This window comes from Haliaeetus albicilla, chromosome 1 (genome assembly GCF_947461875.1).
Source record: "Haliaeetus albicilla chromosome 1, bHalAlb1.1, whole genome shotgun sequence".
Taxonomy (NCBI): domain Eukaryota; kingdom Metazoa; phylum Chordata; class Aves; order Accipitriformes; family Accipitridae; genus Haliaeetus; species Haliaeetus albicilla.
This window is the reverse complement of record NC_091483.1, coordinates 72,632,534-72,652,967: the sequence shown is the minus strand read 5'-3', so window position 1 is coordinate 72,652,967 and position 20,434 is coordinate 72,632,534. Positions and strand designations below refer to the sequence as shown.

Sequence of the window (20,434 nt, the reverse complement as noted above, 5' to 3'; positions counted from 1 at the left end):
CCACCTGCGAGAGAACAGACTAGAGCCTCCTCATAAACACCATTCCCCATCAGCCAGTGAAACTGAACATATAGATTCAGAACAGGACAGAATCACAAACGAGAAAAGCTTTGGCCCTTTAATTTCTCTCCTAACAAAACACTATGACAAAATAACATGTTCAAGGGAACAACCTTCAATGGAACAAATGCCATTTGACTCCCTTTTTTTTCCCATCCCCAGTTCTGACTGTTCTCATGGTAAAGACTGTTTTACAAGCTTGCTGCACTAAGTGAGGCAAATCCATTAGCTTCTCAAAGATTTTGGGGTGGCTACTGTATATTCTGATTTTCAGAGCTAATGCTGAATCTCAACCCATTTTCTTTGCATTGTTTCCAGTTAATTCGTATCCATCACATACTCCACAAAAGAACCCAGCTTTGATGGGAAGATGCCAAAAGACAAGAAATCCACCAACCTGCGCCTCTTACAAGTTCTTCTCAGTTCATAATCTTTTTAAAGTAATCAGTTGTTTTTACTCCAGCAATTTCAGGTGTCTGCATTTGACCCTTGAAACCCTGCCAGTCAAGAATATACATGTACAAAAGTACAGGTCAAGCTAAAGATGACTCAAAATTGTCCAAAACTTCATAAATCCAATAGCAGTAAAAACTGCTGTATGAAGTCCACTCTTTGAATAAGACTTTAGCTTTACCCACATCCCAGGATTAGTACATGAATTCTTGCCTTCAAAAACACTGCTTTGCACATTTCAACATTCTCACTTAAAAGAACTCTCTTCTAAGTGAAGGATCATTAAAAAAAAAAAAAAACCAACCCACATAATTCTCCTTCCTTTCCTGGCAAAATAATCTTCCTAACGTTTGTGGCCACAATAATGTTTACCTGTGGTAGACAAATCTTCAAAAGAAAAAAAACCACCAAACTTTAATCTGTCATTCAGTCTGATTAATGCTATATTTAGAAGAGCCCATGTTACAACCAATTACAGCACATCCTGCCTAATTACCTGGGAGTTGCTCTACAACAAACTACAATTCTACAACTAGAAACAATAGGCTTGGCTTTGGTTCGTGGATTACAGCAGCTGCAGCCAAGAGTTGTCATAAATAATGTACCAGCAACTAAATCAAAACCTATCAAGAATTCATACTGCATAACAAAAGTGAGGACAAAAAGTTAATGCTGGCATCCCCGCTGTTCTTATGCTGAGAGGTTCAGTGCAAACAAGACCAATGTTATCTTTTTCAAGAGGTGAAGTGACTTGGGTGTCTAAGTAATTTTTACAGAACTGAATTTCCCCTGTTAATGATGTCAGCATTTAGTGATTTTCACACTTATTTGTATATTCAAATAAATAAGGTAACTATTCTAAACCATTCACCCAAGCACAGTCTATTTTATGTGGGGACAGCAGCAGAGAGGGACCCCTAGAGGACAGATCATCCCACTTCTACAAACGGGATAAAATAATTTTGTGTCACTTCATGAAAGAGAGAGATCAGCAACCTGGAGTGAGTCCATAGGAGGGTCACTAAGATGGTGAGGGTAGTGGAGCACATGATGTACAAGGAATGTCTGAGGGAGCCGGGGTAGGTTAGTCTGGGAAATAAGGCTAATGGGGAATCTGATTTCAGTCTTCCAGTATCTAAAGGGAGGTTATAAATAAGATAGGACCAGGGTATACAGTGTGTCGTGGTTTAACCCCAGCCAGCAACTAAGCACCACGCAGCTGCTCACTCACTCCCTCCCCCCTCCCAGTGGGATGGGGGAGAAAATCGGGAAAAGAAGTAAAACTCGTGGGTTGAGATAAAAACGGTTTAATAGAACAGAAAAGAAGAAACTAATAATGCTAATGATAACACTAATAAAATGACAACAGTAGTAATAAAAGGATTGGAATGTACAAATGATGCGCAGGGCAATTGCTCACCACCCGCCGACCGACACCCAGCCAGTCCCCGAGCGGCGAATCCCTGCCCGCCCCTTCCCAGTTCCTAAACGAGATGGGACGTCCCATGGTATGGAATACACCGTTGGCCAGTTTGGGTCAGGTGCCCTGGTTGTGACCTGTGCCAACTTCTTGTGCCCTGGCTGGGCATGAGAAGCTGAAAAATCCTTGACTTTAGTCTAAACACTACTGAGCAACAACTGAAAACATCAGCGTTATCAACATTCTTCACATACTGAACTCAAAACATAGCACTGTACCAGCTACTAGGAAGACAGTTAACTCTATCCCAGCTGAAACCAGGACACAGTGAAAAGGCAATAGATGGCAAGCACAAGCTGCAAGGTGGGAAATTCCAGCTGACATAACCCCTTGCAACGAGAGCAGCAAAGCATGGGCAGAGGTTGCCCAGCAAAGCTGTGGGATCTTCAGCCTGGAAGATTTTCAGAACTGGACAGGATAAGACCATGAGCGACCTGATTAACTTCTGCAGAGAGCCCTGCTTTGGGCAGGGGTTGTACTTGATGACCACCAGAGCTCCTTTGCAACCAAAATCATTCTCGGAATGTATGCAATATGGAAAAACTTCCCAGTAAAGCAGTTATGTAAGTGATCGACTGGGAATCAGAAAACTTAGGTCCTATTCCCAGCCCTGCCAAACATGGTAAAGAAAAAAGAAATAATAATGTTTATTATAATAATATCAACGTGTATCAAATCCCAAGACGAAATCTCAAAATTTTTTATAAAAACTCAAGCATTTGGAAGTACCAAGACTTGCAGTTAAAATGGAAATCAAATATAATTTGATACTTAAATATTTACTCATCTTTACTTATTGAAGTACTCTACAAATGTTAACATGCGTTTTGAAAAGTTAAGTCCTATTACCACTGCAAAGTTCTTGCAAATCCAACCCTACATTTCACATGCCACTGCATGTTAAGAGATATTGTAGCTGAAGTATATTAAGCAAGGAGTCAAGGTCTCCTCTAACTGTGACCTATTAAGGTAATGCTGTTATAGGTCATGGTGCTTTATGCAGCATATTTGTAACACACTTTTCTGATCTTTAAATAATTAACTTTCTTTCCTTCTTTAATTTTATTTAAATATGCGCGTCTTGGACACTTTCCACTCTGGAACACCGACAGATTCATATATTCACTTGAGGTCATATGGAAAGCCGAGGCATGCGAGTTTTCACTCTGGGCTTCTGCCCTTTGCCAGAAAGCGCTGCCCTCTCACAGCACAGAGGAATAATATTTTACTCATGTGTCCTTCCCATTAGCACAAAGCAGCCTGAGCCAAGCTGAAAATTGCACCAAAATAGCACGAGGAGCTTAAGTATTATGCACCTGAAATCATCACACATACCAAACTCCATCACATGTATATTTTGCTTCCAATTATTTTTAAATGAGGCTAAAACCTAAAATATTGCTATTTTTCTAATTTTATGTGTCAGGCTGAAGAAAAAGCAAATTAAAAACTACTGAAACCTGAGAGTCCAGTATTTAGTACCGACACTGCCTACGGGTAGGGTAAAGGGAGAGAAATCTCAAACTCCAGCCACTGTATTCAGAACAGCACAACTTTATTTTTAAATTCTATCCCAAAGAGACATTACAAAATTAAGGACTGGACAGCATATGGTAAGAATTAAGATAAAGCAGTGATAAGTCTCCAAATTCTTGGAAGAGAGTAAAATTTAGAATCATTTTCTCTCCCATGTGTTACCATTTTATGTTGAAGTCTTCAGAACAGCCAATGATCCTAAGGACAGATCAGCGTTACAGAAAACCATCTGAATCATACAGAAAGCACGACCATACATCCTCTTCCTGCCAGAAAGGAAAGCTTGAAAAACTGGATATCAAAAGGTTGAATGATGTAGATCCTTTTGAGCTGAACTGTTAGTCTTTCTGATATTAAGAAAGCACACTTTACTGCGTGTCTGCTTTACTTGTTTCCCTGGATTTTGCCCAGAGGTGGCTGTATTTCACTGATACTGCAATGCTTTTTTATCAAGGGGCGTAATTCAAACTGCATGCACCCTCTTCAAGAAAAACAATATCCATTTGGCAAAAAAAGTACATATCGGATGTGAAAAAAATATATTAACACAGACAGGTGCTTTTCAACAAATAGGTGATAGCAGGTATTTTCCCCCACCCCCAGACTGAAATTACAATTTCAGATCCTATGATAGAAAATTGGCATCAAATGTGCTCACAGGTCATGGAAATACCTACAGTCTGTCAAAGCAAGTACAGGGGAAAAGCCCTGCCATCAGAAGGACGTCAGCTCTGGAACAGCTTCAACAGCCAGCCTTGGAGCTGACACCTAAGGCAAAAATGCAAAAACTTTTGGTAGGCGCTTAACCCCTCATCCAAAAAGCAACTTCTCCAGTCTGGTCTGGAGAAGTCAGGCCTGGAAGAGAAAGAAACTCAGTCCTATGAAAGAGGGAGGGTAACAGCTAGTAAGAAAAGGCCACTAGGAGAGGAAACTGGTAAGAAAATGAAATATCTTTTTTGAAAGTTAGCTCAAGAATGGCTATTTGTTGAAGCAAAATAAGTTGTTATCCCTGCTCTATATGCAATAGGAGGAAATGATGCCAAGGGGAAAAAGAGGGGGAGCAGAAGTAGGAAGGGACAAAACCAAATATCACATGAAAACAAAACGAACAAACAAAAATCCCTCAAGAGTAGCTGGAACAGAAATTCAATTGACTAATTGACTACTTATCAGTCATCTGTTCAATGACAGGTTGCCAGGAGAAGAATGAAAAACTCTCAGCTAACCTTCCGTATTTCAGAACACCAAAAATTAATCAAGACATTTAAGTCTTACTGTAAAATGGGTTTAATTTTTGTAAACTACCCACACCCCAAAATTCTTCAGCACTTAAGATTATATTTACATTTTAAAAACTGGCCTGTATGGAGTTTTTCATTGTCCCAATCCCTAGTAAATTAAAGCAGAGAAAGCTGCCTAACAATACAGAGTTCCTAATAAATAAGTTATGTGGGAAATATTGCCTTTGTTATTTTCACACTGAAAAATATATTCCATACCGCAGAGATAATGAGAGTATAAAACGTTAACACTACATTTTTCTATACCATTCTGCATAATTAACTATGCAGCTGTTCATTCATTCAGTCCCAACAACCAAATTAATTTGCAATCAGTTCGCAGGGGATGCACAAGAGCAGACTGCACACACTACAGAAGCAAGCAAAGCTGCTCGCATGCCACATACCACATCAGTAACACAAGGTGCCCAACACTAAGAGAAGCAACAGGGGGTTGCAAAACAGTATTTTCAAAACAGCAGCTGAGAAAAGGCACTTCTTCATTAGCTGCCTTGTAGTGAAACTACGAGCAAGTGTTTTCAGATGAGTCTTGTGTCAGTGCTCTCTATGGTCTTCTGTCCTTCACGGCTCAAGCCGAAAACTTTAAGGAGACAAACATTAAACATTCCTAAACATTACAGCTCCTTCATACAGCCCCAGCACTGACGGGGGTCCCACTGCGCTTGTACAATCAGTTCTCCAAATTACTTACATTCCAAAGAAACAAATTGGGCAAAGACCAAGTGGAGGAAAGCACTGGAACAGTAGGTTCTTCAAGCAAGGTCACACAGCAGGCTGAAGGTGGAACCAGCAGCATCACTAGCTGGTGAGTGCAATGTCATTTCTACCTTACCATATGCTCCCCTAAGCCATGACTTCGCCCTTTTCAGTTTTAAAAATATATCCTGTTCAGGTTTTCATACCTCATTCATCATCATAAAAATGTGATGAGCAATGAAACTAGCTGCTTTGATTGTGGTTTCTTATTTATTCCATTTTGCAGAGTGGCAAAGGAAAACATTGCTTAATATATATATGGTGTCATTCCATCTGCCCCTCGGTTACGGGCCCAGCACCTCCCTGCTGTGCTGGCCTGCTGACAGTGGGAGTTAATGGATGACAATGCAGCAGAGTACTTCTGATTAGCTAAAAGCTGATGGCTCAACTGTTTTTATATGAATTTAGTACAGAGGAATCATGCCACAATAAAAGCTCTTAGATTGCAGTTCTTGGTTTGATCATATAGAAGTGGATCGTGGGCAGTGCCAACGCAAGCTTCCCTGTTTTATGCTGGGAGGGAGGAGAAAAGCAACACACACATAAAACTACAAACCCCACAGACAACTAATGCATAGAAGGACATTTTTTATCTACTCCTCACCTTAAGCCTGTCTGCTGAGGCTAGCAAGAAAGATGATAATTTCTTGTAGGCAGGCTTATGCAATAAGATACCATGACAGATCTGAGGAAATCCCAGTGAAGTGGCTTTCCTGAACTTCCTACTGCTACTGACCTGGATGGGTTTTGGGTAGGAAAGATTGCTTACTCTATTACCGTCAGTCCCAGCCAAAAGGAATCTACTTAAAACAAGAACCTGTGGTACAATTCCCACACACTCTGTGCCTATAAAAAATGTTTATGATACCAGTTCCAGTTAAAGCAATCAGAAATTCTATGACTTGGGTTCAAGTTACTCAAATAATAGGACAGGATTCTTAAACTATTTAAAAGAAATGCTTATTCTTTCTTTATAAATTGACTCGCTCATAATGAGTTACATCTCACAATGATTTAATTCCTTTTCCAGAAGGAGGGTTAGGGAAAGGGAAAGAAAAAAAGAAATCAACCTGTAATGTAGCAAAATTCCCATGCTGCAAGATATATTTAACATGCTCAGCAGCCATGCTCCAACCAGCTCCAATAAACCCAAGTGTACTGCAAGCAAGAGCCTTTTCTTAACTATATAAATCACAGCTTTCCAACTGGATCTTAATCTATATCTCATATCTTCTTTGTGTATTCACTAACTAGTGGAGAAATCTGTAAACACTTGAAATCATCATCGCCACTCCAAGTTGTCAAAGACTTGGAAAATAGTTATGACACAGCACTCTCATCTGTGTGCAACAGATATTCAGTAAAGAATTTTGGATAGACTTCTTTGGTAGCTTTTACTTGCTTGCGGGGATTTATTTTTTTCAGTTACATACATGCTAGATGTAAAAATATTTTTTAAATGCTATTATGTTAACACAGACATAAAAGGACCTCCTTAAGCTAAGTCCCGTGCCCAGGAGAGCCATTTAAAAGACCCATCTCCTTCAGAGGGGTCTACAGGTCACAACTCAGAGAATGTTCCCAACATCCATGACCAAAGTTCATTCCTTTATTTAATGGCCAAAAGCTACAGGCAAAGCATGTGACAGGATGAGTGCAGCACCAAGGTAACAGTAAGGTTATTGCCAGTGTAATGGGTCTTGGTCTTAGGAAAGACCATGGTGGGTTGTGTGTCCATTAGAGCACGCACTACAGAAGCACACTGCAACATGGGCACCCTCTAGGTCCCTAAATCAGTACCACCAGCTGTTAAAAACAGGAATAATCATCTCCTCAATATCTTGCACATTCCAAAGTTTGTCAAGACACGTTCCTTTCATTTCCTTTGTCTTTATGTATTTTTCTTACCTGACACCCATGATAAAACATTGCTGATAGGCTCAAATCCACTACGTTCACGTTCTAACTGTGGTTTTATGGCTCATTTTAAATGTCCAAAATAAATCTAAAATAGACTTTCCTGTGCAATTCAGCTCATAACAATGCACTGTAGAACATTAGCAAGACAGAAATTGCAGCAAAGATAATGAAAGTCTTTGTAATGCTATTAGGTGAATATGGAAATATGATCAAATAGAACATAAAAATCTGTTGTTCAATAAGAGAAATAAAGTTCTAATTGTAGGACTGCCTTTTCAACAGTACTGCCCAAAACCTTTTCAAAGTGGAACAGATGTAAATAAGGATATAACAGGAGGACAAAAGAGCTGCACAGGTATAACTGAGGGCAGTCTATTTTGATTGCAGAACCTGCATTATTCAGGATGATGCATTAGCCAGAGAAAGCACAGCTAGACATTAGATCCCAAGCTGAGTTCACTGGGCTAATAATTAGAAAGCCATTTCTTTTTTTGTTTTCACTTGGAAAGAGAGCAAATTTGATATGGAAATCACAGACTCAATAACTCCATCCCTTGGGGCCATTTCTACAAAGTCACTTTTCAAAGCAGAACCACAATATAAGACCATCTGGAAGTGCAAGTTGCTGCAGAATATAGTTGCTCACTTATTAAGCAGCACTTCACACCAAGAAAGAATTTTACTGGGGCACCAGACTCTATATTGGGGGGTTTTTTTATTTTGCTTTTTAAATTAATTTCAGGACACAGGTGAAAAGTTTGGAAACAAATGCCCATACTCATTTTCTCGCACTCTGTGAGCCACACAGGGTCTGGAAATTTTACTTTCCTGAGTGGTGTGTTGTTCACTGCATCTACCTGCTCCTGCTCTTTGTAGCCTGGATTTTAACCTTAGTGTAGGCATGCACCTTTGTGTAAATGCCCAAAGCACCATGCGGTCACTGTGCATTGATCGCTACTGACGGCCAGTGGGCTTGTACAAACAGGTCTTGCCCTGAATACGTGGCTTTTTGTGGATGCAGACAGAAACAGCTGTGCTGCTAAAGATAGGATTTGCCTGACTGCTTGAGGTTTGCCAAGTCTCGTGCTGTCCGTGAGGCTCACCTAATTGCTCTCACCTCCAGGTGCCCAGACGCTGTCCTGGACTCATGACCTCCTCGCACAGCACTGCGACTTCGCTCCCTCCTGTCCTGGGTTCAGCTGGGATAGAGTTAATTTTTACAGGAACCTGGGAAGTGGGGGGCATAGCCGGGGTAGCTGACCTGAACCAGCCAAGGAGCTATTCCATACCATGTCACATCATGCTCAGTATATAAATGGGGAGTGGGCCAGGGGGTGGGCTCTTCTTTTCGGTGGGGGAAGTGGCAGAGCGTCGGGTTCCGGGTGGTGAGCAGTTGCACTGTGCATCACTCCTTTTGTATACTCTTTTATTAGTACCGCTGTTATTGTTGTAACTTCTCTTTTTTTTGTTGTCCCAGTAAACTGCCCTTATCTCAACCCTCGAGGTTCTGTTTTGGTTTTTTTTCCTCCTTTTCTCTCCTTCGATTCTCCTCCCTATCCCACTGGAGCGGGGAGGGAGGAGTGAGCGAGCGGCTGCGTGGTCCTTTGTTACCGGTTGGGCTGAAACCACGACACCTCCTCAGGTTCCATCTGGAGTAAGGAGTCCCAGGAAGTTCAGCTAGCATATCCAACCATATTTAAGCAGGTGGGGAAGTCTATTTCTTCATTTAATGGTTCCTTATCGACAACATGGGGCAAATTATCCCAAAATCTCTGGAAACAGACCTACCTAGGGTTCAGCATGCAATGCTAACAGGAGTTAACTGTGCAGTTAACATCAAATAATGTCATTTGTTTTGCTGTGGTGAAGCAGTAACAACTTGGTGATGCCATTGGGAACAATGGCAATTACACAGCAAGTTGCTTTAGCACTACCATATCATTACAGCTTGATACTATGCAATCAAAACTTTATTAGCAATCATCAGCAGCATCTATTATTCATTGCTTAGATCAAGCTAAGATGGGGAAGCCTGCGTGCATACCAGAAACAGGACTCTGAGCCAGTCTAAGCACAAGGTTGGAAGCCAGTTCCATGGCCATAGTGCTGAGTCACTGCATAACCTTCAGCAATCACTTACCATCTCAGTTGTCCCGTGTATAAAATGGAACAACAATAAATATTTATATTTCCAAGAGACATTATTAGGATTAAATCAGGTGTACAGATAAGTATTAGCATTAATTTCTTAGTGGCTACCAATTCAAAATTAAAACATTTGATTGCAAGTTTCAAGTACATACACCTAAAGCTGCAGGCATGCAATGTATGCAAGCAGGCACCTGAGGTTGTAAAGTATGTACACCTATATATTTATGCACAAACTGGTCCATAAAGCATATGAAAACACATACTCAAGTATCTATTATCCTAAATGGTCTGTTTGATTCAGGTTCTTCATACTGTAAACATCCTGGATGAAGATGTGTATGGAGTCTGACAGGAACAGAGCTAGTATGCAAAGTATCTTCAATATATGCACAATTTCTGGAGATAATTTTATTGCCTGAATTTTAAGTTTTAGTCACAGTATCAGTTTTTTCATTATGCTAACGCGGCCTAACATAACCACCAACCTGTATTCCCAATACGTAATGCAGTTTAGAAACTCTAAAAATAGACCTGAAAAAAATCCTGTTCCTTCTCAATAAGTTATTTTAATTTACATTCAAGAGGCAGCTAATATCATCTGTTTATTTCCCTACCTTATTTTGAGTCAAATAACTATACAATTTACCCCAACCTTAACACTTACTTAATAAGCAAATTAGCAAAGTATCAGAAATAGCTGACTAGAGAAGCACACCCTGGTGTTTTCTAACTACATGCTTCCACCGAGATTTATGCCTCCACCTCCTCAGTGCAACCAGACATGGCTGCTACTAGTAAAAAGTTGTTAAGACTTTCATTATCCAGCACCATTTTCCCTGTTTATTCAACAATGAAAAAATTCCAAGGTAATTAAAATTTAGGTCTCCCAATCCTGTAACCCGACTTGTGTGGGCAGGCATAAATTACCTACACAAATTAACAATGCTCTGCAGGGGCATAGAAATTCATCACCTAGATCCACTTCCAAAAAAAAAAAAATCTATCTTCTTCGTGTAAAGCCCCGTCAGGCACGTATCTCCGACTGGTGTCTTCCCCCACCATTTGCATTACTCTTAAAAGTCTGACTGCAACTTCAAGACTGCTAAGAACAAATAAGCATCACTGGACTACTGAGTCAGCCCTCCTTTCTCAATCCCTGTTCCACTAAGGAAGGGAAAAAAAAAATATTCTTTTGAGTGATAGGAGAAAAAGATAGAGATGAAGAGGAAATATGTTTTAGAGGAAGAAAAGAAAGAACTGATAAATGCCAAGCTAGGATAATATTTACTGATTGGCAAGATAAAAGTGGGAGATTAACAACATTAAAAAATTTACATGGTGGGGATTGATCAGGTTATAAAACAAGTTTATTTGCACTTAGAGACTTAGAGAATATCAAGTGTCTGGTATGATCTAGCTGGGCAAGATAGGAAGAAGAAAAAACATTGGACTGATTGAGGAAATAACCGGACAGGATCCATTCCCACTAGGGCACAGAAACCTCACAAAGATGAATGGCTTTTGTCTGCTGGCAAAAAACCCTATACCATTTTTCACACCTGTTTTACTGTATATGTGTTCTGATGCAAATGAGAGGAATGCAAAAGAGAATCAAATAAGTTTAAAAATATGTACACTGTGCATTCTGGGCAGGCTGCCAATGTGAGTACAACACTCTGGCTCCATCAACAAACATGGAGCTTCATCAATTTACACCCAACGATTTTACACAGAGAAAAACCACAAAAGTTCCCTGACTTCATGGACAGCTTCGTTCAGTATTTATTTTTATTTTATTTAGTACAAATAACGAGCTACATTTCAACAGAGAGAGGCACTATTTGATAAATAAATGTGATTCATTTTATCTAATTTGATAGATAAATAAATTTGATTTTTTTTTGCACCAGTTGGTCTCATTTGTGCTTTTCCAGATCCAGGCACCTTGTAACTCCCCCAGTATGACAACCGCATGTGCCGCTTTTACGCCACAGTGGGCGGAGGCAGAGGAACGAGGTGAGCCCAGAGCAGAACGTATCTTCGGATGGATCAGCTACCACCCCTGGCCCAAGTGCTAATCTTAAGCACTTGCTTCCTTTCAGCATTTCCATCCTAGTTTTATAAACAACCAAAGCATCTGGTACATCTATTAGTTGTAAGTAAAAGGGCCTGATTTCCCTATGATTCACGCTAGCATCAATTTTATTTGAATGCAGTTCACACCAGTTCTTCTTTACACCAGCTGTCAGCAAGGTCTGAATGACCTTGTTTAAAGTGTTTATGTTCTCAAAAGAAAGCAAGATTATCTGAAGCCTGTTTTATGTTTATTTTGAAAGAGCAGAGAGTTTATTTTGAAGAGTCCAACTGAATAAGTTTAAAAGACTTCTATGATAGATTACACTGAAGCATGGATAGCAAAACTTGAAACATATTGCACATGTTGTACAGGCCAGGGGCATATAACAGGAAAGCAATGTGTGCTTACGCCATTATGGGAGTATCTGAATTGCCATTTGGTTGTCGTCTTTGCACAAGATGTTGGACAAAAATTAAAACAGAAACAAATGTGCAGTTAATTTCGCATCTTAAAAGTTTAAAGGATAATTACAAATGAACCATCACAGCCCTAAAAATGCCAATCCTGAGCCAATACTAAGCAGTCTCCATTTGATCTTACTCTCTTTCCTGAACACACCCTTTTTATGACTAAAGTTGGGGTTTTTTTACTTGCAAATACCCTTGTGCTGCATGGACCACTGCCCCTGGCCAGACTGGACTACTCAGCCACTAGTATGAAAACAAGGTATTGCAAAGATACGCTGTCATTATGAGAAATCCCACAAGATTAAAACAATGCAGCCTTCTTCAAAACAAGTGACAAAGCTGTTGTGCAGCACGTCCTGGTCACAGGCTTTTCTTACTCCCTATTCCCTTGCCCACTCCTTTTCTTGGATTCTTTCTGTAAAGCTCCTTACACACACAGATGAAGATTGAGTCCCCATACAAGCTCTCGGGACAGTATGAAGTTTACAGGTGCCTAAGCCACAAGGTATACCCCATTTGTTTCTAGACCTGAAGCTTATGGGTTACTTAAGAACTTCACGTAATACTCCTCAAAGAAGTCTCCTGTCATATATAACAATTATTTAGATATTCCAGCAGAATATTTCAAGAATATTTTTACCGCTACAGATAACCCAGCAAAACTAGCATAGCAAACATTGGAGCAATATTATATTTATTGATACCAGTGAAATACTTTCAATTCTGAAGTGTACATACTGGGTCTAGCAAAAAATTGTGGTGGAAGATTTATATAGATACACAGAAACTTAGCGCACAAAACACCCACTTAGCAAAACCAAATTAACACATGAGAAGATAACCAGTATGATTAGTATAACATAGGCTTACCCTAGCCCTGGTATTGTGCTGACATATACCTGAGTGTGCAATTTGTGCACACACAGGCAACAAGCATACTGATATCTTAATTCACAAATGTTAAGGGAATGAGAATCAATTTAAAATTTATTGGGATTACTACATATTCCCAGTTGTCATAAAACACAATATAACCTGCACTGGTGTTACATTTCATCCAGACAATCGTGACTGCTTCCAAATCAGGATTATTTACTAACCTCAATATAGTACTCAATAGCAGCAAGAACTCCCAACAGACACATCCAAACACAGTAAGTATTTCAAAGTTTTTAAGTAACTTTGATGCAAAAATACTAAGAAAAGAGTGGCACCTTTCAAAGTGGCATTACGGAAAGTATCTTATACTCTCTATTATTGTTTGTCTCTACTGTTAAAACTAATTTCAAACTCTTTGTTATTGAACTGCAAGAACTGCATTTAAGGAAGAGAAGGAGTAAAAGCTGATGACAATCTGGATAATCTTGCTGTATTAGCAACAATCAGCTACCAACTCAACTCAGCAGCAGTTTGGACAAGGAAAAGAGACAGATCTGTTCTAAGAATGGGGTGGGGGAGGTGGTCATAGAAAAAGCAGAGAACTTACCTCCACAAAGAGCTCTCCAGCACTTTCCCCATGTCAGTATGATAATACTTGGTAAGGATCAGGATCACCTAAAAAGAAAACAAGAATAAATACATTTATACATGTAAACTGATATAGGAAACACAAGTAGATCATGGGCAGCATTATTCTGGTAAACACAAAAGTGAGGCTCCTGAAAATCTGAATTGTATTTTACTTTATTTTAACCTCTTTCCAGTTTTGCTTTCAGACTGGGTTTTTTCCTTCCTCTTTCTGAGAAAAGTGATTTCAGCACTCAAACTTTTCTGCAAACCTGGTGACTTTGTGAAAGATTGTCCGTTTCACATGAGCAGTGGGGTTGGAATAGTCACATAAATCCCCCCACCACATGACAGCCCCCAAGCAATTTGTATGACTTTCTCAGCAGGAAGAACCAATCTGGTTGCTAGTTTAAATTTAGGAGGCAACTCTCTTGTACATCTACAGAATAAAAATCCAAAGTGTTAAACAATGGTGATTAACTGATTATCTGGATAACAAATTCAGGCAGAAAATGAGCTCTGGTCTTCCCTGCAAGATCAGGAATGCAACTTCCATGTCAGTCATTTTTTGTTCCTAGAAGTATCATCTTTTCTTCCCTCAAGAACCAGCTCTGTGCTCTGTAAATTACTCATCTACATCACCAACAGCCAACAAAATACACAAAAAAATTTCATCCACAAAACATCTCAGCCTATGAGAAGAGTCAGCAAGAAACACTTTCCATACACTCAAAACGACAAATTCACTGGTCAAACAACATAAAGCACTAGTCCATGACTGCTGTATCAAGCTGAGTGCTATGGTTTAAGTTCAGATCATTTAAACCAGATTTCCTTCGCTTGCTGCCAGTCCATAGTAGTGGTTCTTACACCCACGTTCCCACAGCAACCCCATAGAGGTAGAAAGGGAAGAACCTCTGGTTCCTTGCACAGCCGTTGGCTTTCTTTAATGCGGGGTCAACATCAGTCTCCCACAGTTTGAGGCATACTGTTACTGAGCTGGCACTTCCTCTGCTCCTAACCACCAGATGAAATCTCCAGCAAACAGCAACTGTAGGCATTCACTTTGATTATTCAGATAATTAATATGCTGATGATGTATTTATGCTGCAGTCTCTGTACACTGGAGCTTTTGAGAGAACAGAATTCCAGACCATGGGTGTTAGGTACATGGCGCTTTGGAAATAACACAATGTTTTACAGAACTGAGCTATAATACCAGTCTCGTTCAGGGTTATCTAAACCTAATAAATTCACAACACGTATTCCTGGATGTATATTGATATAAGTAAAAGCAGAACCAATTCATAACTCACAAATAGTATTATTCTCTCCTATTCTCAAAAGAGCCACAATCTACCAGATCACTTAGCTGGAATTTGATGATTTTTAGAAATAAAGGCTTGGTTTAAAATAAAGCAAGCAAGAAGAAAAAAAAAAAAACAAACGACCAAACTTTTACTTTTAAATAGGTTACTACGAAGACTTACAAAGCCAAGAGGAAGAACCATTTCCCAAAGAAGAGAGTATCTACTGATGAGATTCCTGGCTACAGCCCAAGCACACTCCATCAGGTCAGCTATTTATTCTATTGTCAGTGTCTTAACTACAGCTTTCTGCTGGTCCTTGCAATTAAGGAGAAAAAGAAAGAAACTTCACTACTGGGAGCATCTATTGTCTCCAATTATTAAGGAAAAAGTTTCAGACTGTGCTTTTCTGAGCAACTGAAATTCCTCTTAGGCCACAAAAATCAGCCTGGGAGGTTTTTTTAAGACATACAAGAATGCATATTTGGTGCATGAAAATAAAATAGAAAGTATCGAAAGATATAAGAGATTACATGTTGTTTCCTTACATTCACACAGAACCAGAGACTAAATCCTGAACTTAGCAAACTTTTTTCATCCCTGTGCATCCTAAAGCTGTAACTTTTAAAATTCAGATGATTTTCAGCAATGTATGTTGGAGCCACCTTGCCACAGGGTAAGCCCAATATTTCATTCCTGAATTAAACTGGTTACTATCATACACAGAAGATCCTACTGGGTTACCTTCAATCCACCTGCTTTGGAACTTAACCTCTATGGAAGCATCAACAAAGCACCTTCCAGATAAGCCATTTCTGTAACTCAGCACCTGTCCTAAGTGTTAAAGACTTTCAGGAACAAGGGGTAGGCTCACTGTACTGCTTGCTAGCAGTAGTTCATCTAGGGGATGCACACACCAAATCAGAAAGTTACTGTTGTTCCACACACTTCAAATGAATGGCTTTCAGGTAATTGCAAACTGTATTGGGGAGCAGCCATAAGCAGTAAAATGGCTTATTTACGCTGCAGGATTGGTGCCTTAATCTGAGTCACAGCTCTGAAAAACAGAGGTCAGTATTTTCCAATCTGACCGGTAAATGCATTTAAAAATTAAAAGACCTTATTTTGCATTTCAGAAGCAGGGAGAATGACTTAGTAAGAAAAACAAAGCCATAATGAGAAATCTTTGAATTCTTAAACACTCTTAGGAGGGTCCTGTTGCAGCTTAAGAAGTAGGAGGCTGCCAGGGGTCTGACTGCTGTTTCACCTATGCCAGTGGATTTCATCCCAATATCCGAAAAATGTAGGTCAGCTATTTAACAGATTTTACAGCATTGTCTTGTGGATTGTGGGCATCTTTTCAGGCTAAATAGTGATCCTGCTAACCATAACGGTATTTTTCCTCAATTAACAAACAGATGCAAAGAACAGGAGGAATCATTTCACAATAAAAACATAAAGGTCTTCAGTATCTCTGGATTCTGTGCATCATTTCTAAGAGCAGAGACCTGTTTTACTGATTTCATTTCAATGGGACTCCATAATTACAAGCATTTTACAGGTTGGATTGAAGCCAATGGTTCATACACACACAGCTGTCCTAGGGAAAGCGTCTGGGTGGCCTGTAGATGAGGAGAGGCTTGAAGCACAACAGCAACTGAGCAATGATCAAGGGTATGATTCTTAACCAGCTCATACTACTACCATCAGTCATGGATAGCTAAAATAAATTTAGCTTTTTTGTGTTATTATTTTATAACTAAAATAAATGCAGGCGATGGAAGAGAATTGGATTTACTAGATTCTTTATTTAAAGATGGATTTATAGGGTTACCTAGAGATTCTCCTAGTCCATCCAGTCTCCTGTTTTATGAGGAGACTTGTGAAACCCTTTTAAACGATTTCATCTTCAATTCAGCCACAGTTCTTTGAGTTAATCCCCAGTGTATGTCAATGGAGGTGGCAACAGTAATTCTCTGTTGTATGCTAGGGATCTATGAATACCTGATGGTGCTTCTGGACAAATATACCTAAGAAATTTATCCCTTCTGCTTTCATTGCCCTGAAACAAAAGTCCCTAGGCATTCCTTCTTCACAGAACTTTGGTTGTTTGGAGGTTTTAAGTAAATACAAGTAAAAATACATACATATTTTGGTCCAAAATAGAGACATAGATGTCTAGTACAGATTCCCTTGCTCAGTATTGGAGCATCAGACTTCTCTTAAGAGAAGTCCTTACTGTACCTCACAGCTTTCTGATTACCTTTCTACTGCTTGTTCTGATCCCAGAGCCTTCTGCCCCTTTGCAGCAAGATGGCAGACCACTGCAGTTTCACCTCCCTTCAGGAACATTAGACTAAACAGAGCATCGTATCTCCAGTTCCCTGCCAGGTTCCCTGCGTAGAATTCAGGAGACAATATTTTCACCCTTTTCTTTCCAGAAAATGGTTTTATTTGGATACTACATGACAGGCATAAACCAACCATGTCACACCATACAGATTTAAAAAAAAAAAAAGGGAGAAAGGAAATGAAAACTTCCAGCTTTTGTCACAAAATCAGTGGTCTATTACCTGCTTCTTTACTAAAGACCTTGACCTCTCCATAAAGCCAAAGGTAGCCAGTATTTCTCCATATGGGACAAGGCATGGAAGATAAATCCCTTACGATTCCAAAACTTATATGCAATGTGCATTGGAAGTAAGTTTTCAGTGGAAGTAATAACTGTAATTTTGGTCAATTTGTCTAGGCTGGAAGACCTTGAAGTTCAGAAATTTCTTTACCTATACTTTTTCATCCTCCCCCCACCTTTTGGGGGGGGGGGGGGGGAAGGTGCACAGAGAGAATTTTGATTCCCCCCCATGCCATGCCCCTGCTTCCATAACTTAGTTCCTGCCTGGGTAGATTTTCACTTTTATGGTAGTTACAGCTCAAAACTGTTCTCCAAACAAGAGTTGTAGCAGTTTCTGACCCAAAAATCCTTTCTGGATGTAGACTTGTCTTCAGAAGTGCACTGGGTTTTTGGTGGATGATGGACAGGGAAAACAAATGGAAAATTCCACAGATACATGTATAATTAAAGTTAGAATGATCTCCATTTTTCCCCTCTCCTTTTCTCTTGCTCTCTTCCGAAAATGCTTTGTAGCAAGGCTGGACCAAAAAGAGCAAAACTTCACTTTAAGAGATACAATGTGCTTTTAATCATTTCCTAATAAAATTTTGGCTTTAAAGAAGCCCATTTTAATCCTCTCTTTTCATCACCATGTCAGCTAAGAGGGGCGAGAAAGGAAAAAGGAACGAATTCTAGATCAATCACTTTCCCTGGTGTTTATATTTTATCTTTGGGTTTTTTCCCTTTTCTTTGAAGGATTTGCTAAGATCCTTCACTTTTTGATAAACATTGACTTATGGAAAAAATTCTACACCCCCACCCCCCCCCTCCCCCGCTCCCTCCATGATGTTTTCTTTCATGGACCATTCTTAACAGAGATCTCTCTTTTTCTATCTACATGGAGACTCTTACGGATTAAGCTTTATTTGACCCCTGCCATTTGTGATTTGAAGTAATTATTTTTTTTGGCATCTATTTGGAAATTTAATAGCAAAAGACTCATACTTTCAAACGCATAATTGCAAGTATGATTGCAAGTTTTTGTGTTTTCCCAAGTTTATTAGAAGGTGAGGGCACACTATAAATACTTCTGGGCAGCCAGAGCTACCAGGAAAACATACTGCTTAGACAGACTCCAGTTTCTGCAAACTTTTTAGCATCTGCTTAATTTAATTCATGTGAATGAACCCACTGAAATCAAGAGAAGTGTTTATGAGAGTCACTTGAACAGGCACTTAATACTCTGTATGACTGGAACGGAAGCTGCTGTTTTGTTCAAGAACACAGCCTAACTCACCTTTTCAGCTATTAAACTATTTCACTATAAACTGTAACTATTTCAGGGAGATCAAGGTGTTCTAGGCACAGACTACTAATTCCTCACCACCACCCCCTGTACTTCCAAAACTTTATTTACAACTAATAATCAAAAACTCCCTAGCAAATTATAGGCAACCACCTACTGTTCCAATCCCTCAAGCCACGTCCACTTTTGCAGCAGCAGGCTCTTCAATCATCACGCTAAGGTCGATATTAGTTTTCACATTCATTATTTAAAACAAAGACTCTTAAGAGAAAAGTAAAAACCAAGAAATTATTAACATGAAGGTATATTATCACAAGTCTATTATATGGACCAACTGTCATAATACTATTAACAACTTCGTAATAATTTGATTACGCTGGGAGAACTGTAAACGGAAAAAGAGCATTTAGGTTTACTCTGTTGCAGTGTTATGATGAAAGGTGAAAAAGACAACATTTATACCATTACTAAAGCTATTAAGAATTCACTGTATAAGCTTCTACTCCTCTCTGGTGATAAAGTTCATAAAACCAATCCCTGCCTTAACATGAAAGACTTAAAGAATTAGATTTATAGTTCTTCCAACTAAATTATATTGGGAGAAGAGAGAACTTACCGTGTCTGAAGTCACTGACTGGACCAGTACACTTGTCTTAAGCATTAGTAATAATTCTGTACAGTGGATTTATTCATAATTCAAGGCAAGACACAGTAATGGCTCAATGCCTATTCTCTAAGAGGTATTTCTATCTACAAGAGCTGAATAAGTGCATAGTTTTGAAAGTGGTGGCTGTGATTGCTTCCTGATTCAAAACTATTTTAAATATAGTACTATACACACTGACCCTGCAAACATTTATACAGAAGAGTAACTTTAAGATATCCAATATATTTAATCCATTATATAGCACAGAACAGGATTATATTCTGTTAGCACTCTACAAACACAGAACAAAAAGAACACCTACTGCCTTCAGGAGCCTACAGTCCAAGTTCAGAAAGAGAGAAGTCTTCACATCGTCAACTGATGTCAGATTTTCAGTGCAAGCTCTTTAGAAAATTATGTTTATGTGATGGCACTGCATGTACACTGTATATATATGGTTTTGGCTGCTCATCCCTACCTTATAATTCTAAATCCACTGACTGATTTCAATTGTATTTAACAGAGAGATAGATAGCCATATGGCTGAAGTAGCCATACCGTTTCATACCACAGGTCCATCTAGAACAGTGGCAAACAAAAAATACAAAAGTATAAGAATGGGGGAAGCATATAAATAAAGATGCTTCCCAAATATATTTTCCAGCCTTCAGTAGTTGCAACTCAGGCAGCTGGGCTGTTGTTATTCCAGTTTTTAGCAGTTGGCTGCTTGGATAAGCTCAGGCTTCTAGGTGGTACTGGCTGACCCATCAGCACAACAGTAGAGACTATTGTGTTTGTAACTTTTAATAGGCAGTCCTCAAAAGTCAAAGCATATGTAAAATTGGTCAACCAATTTG

At 39.3% G+C, this 20,434-nt stretch overlaps 1 protein-coding gene across 6 annotated transcripts in view; it reads right to left on the bottom strand.

Annotated features, from left to right (window-relative positions):
- The window catches only part of SORCS2 (sortilin related VPS10 domain containing receptor 2), a 581,857-nt gene that overhangs the window by 380,714 nt on the left and 180,709 nt on the right, over nucleotides 1-20,434 (bottom strand). For all 6 annotated transcript variants that reach the window (XM_069794263.1, XM_069794279.1, XM_069794269.1 and 3 more), the window contains exon 2: nucleotides 13,688-13,755. In XM_069794263.1, coding sequence (XP_069650364.1) covers nucleotides 13,688-13,755 — 68 coding nt within the window. The remainder of the gene's footprint in view (nucleotides 1-13,687; nucleotides 13,756-20,434) is intronic.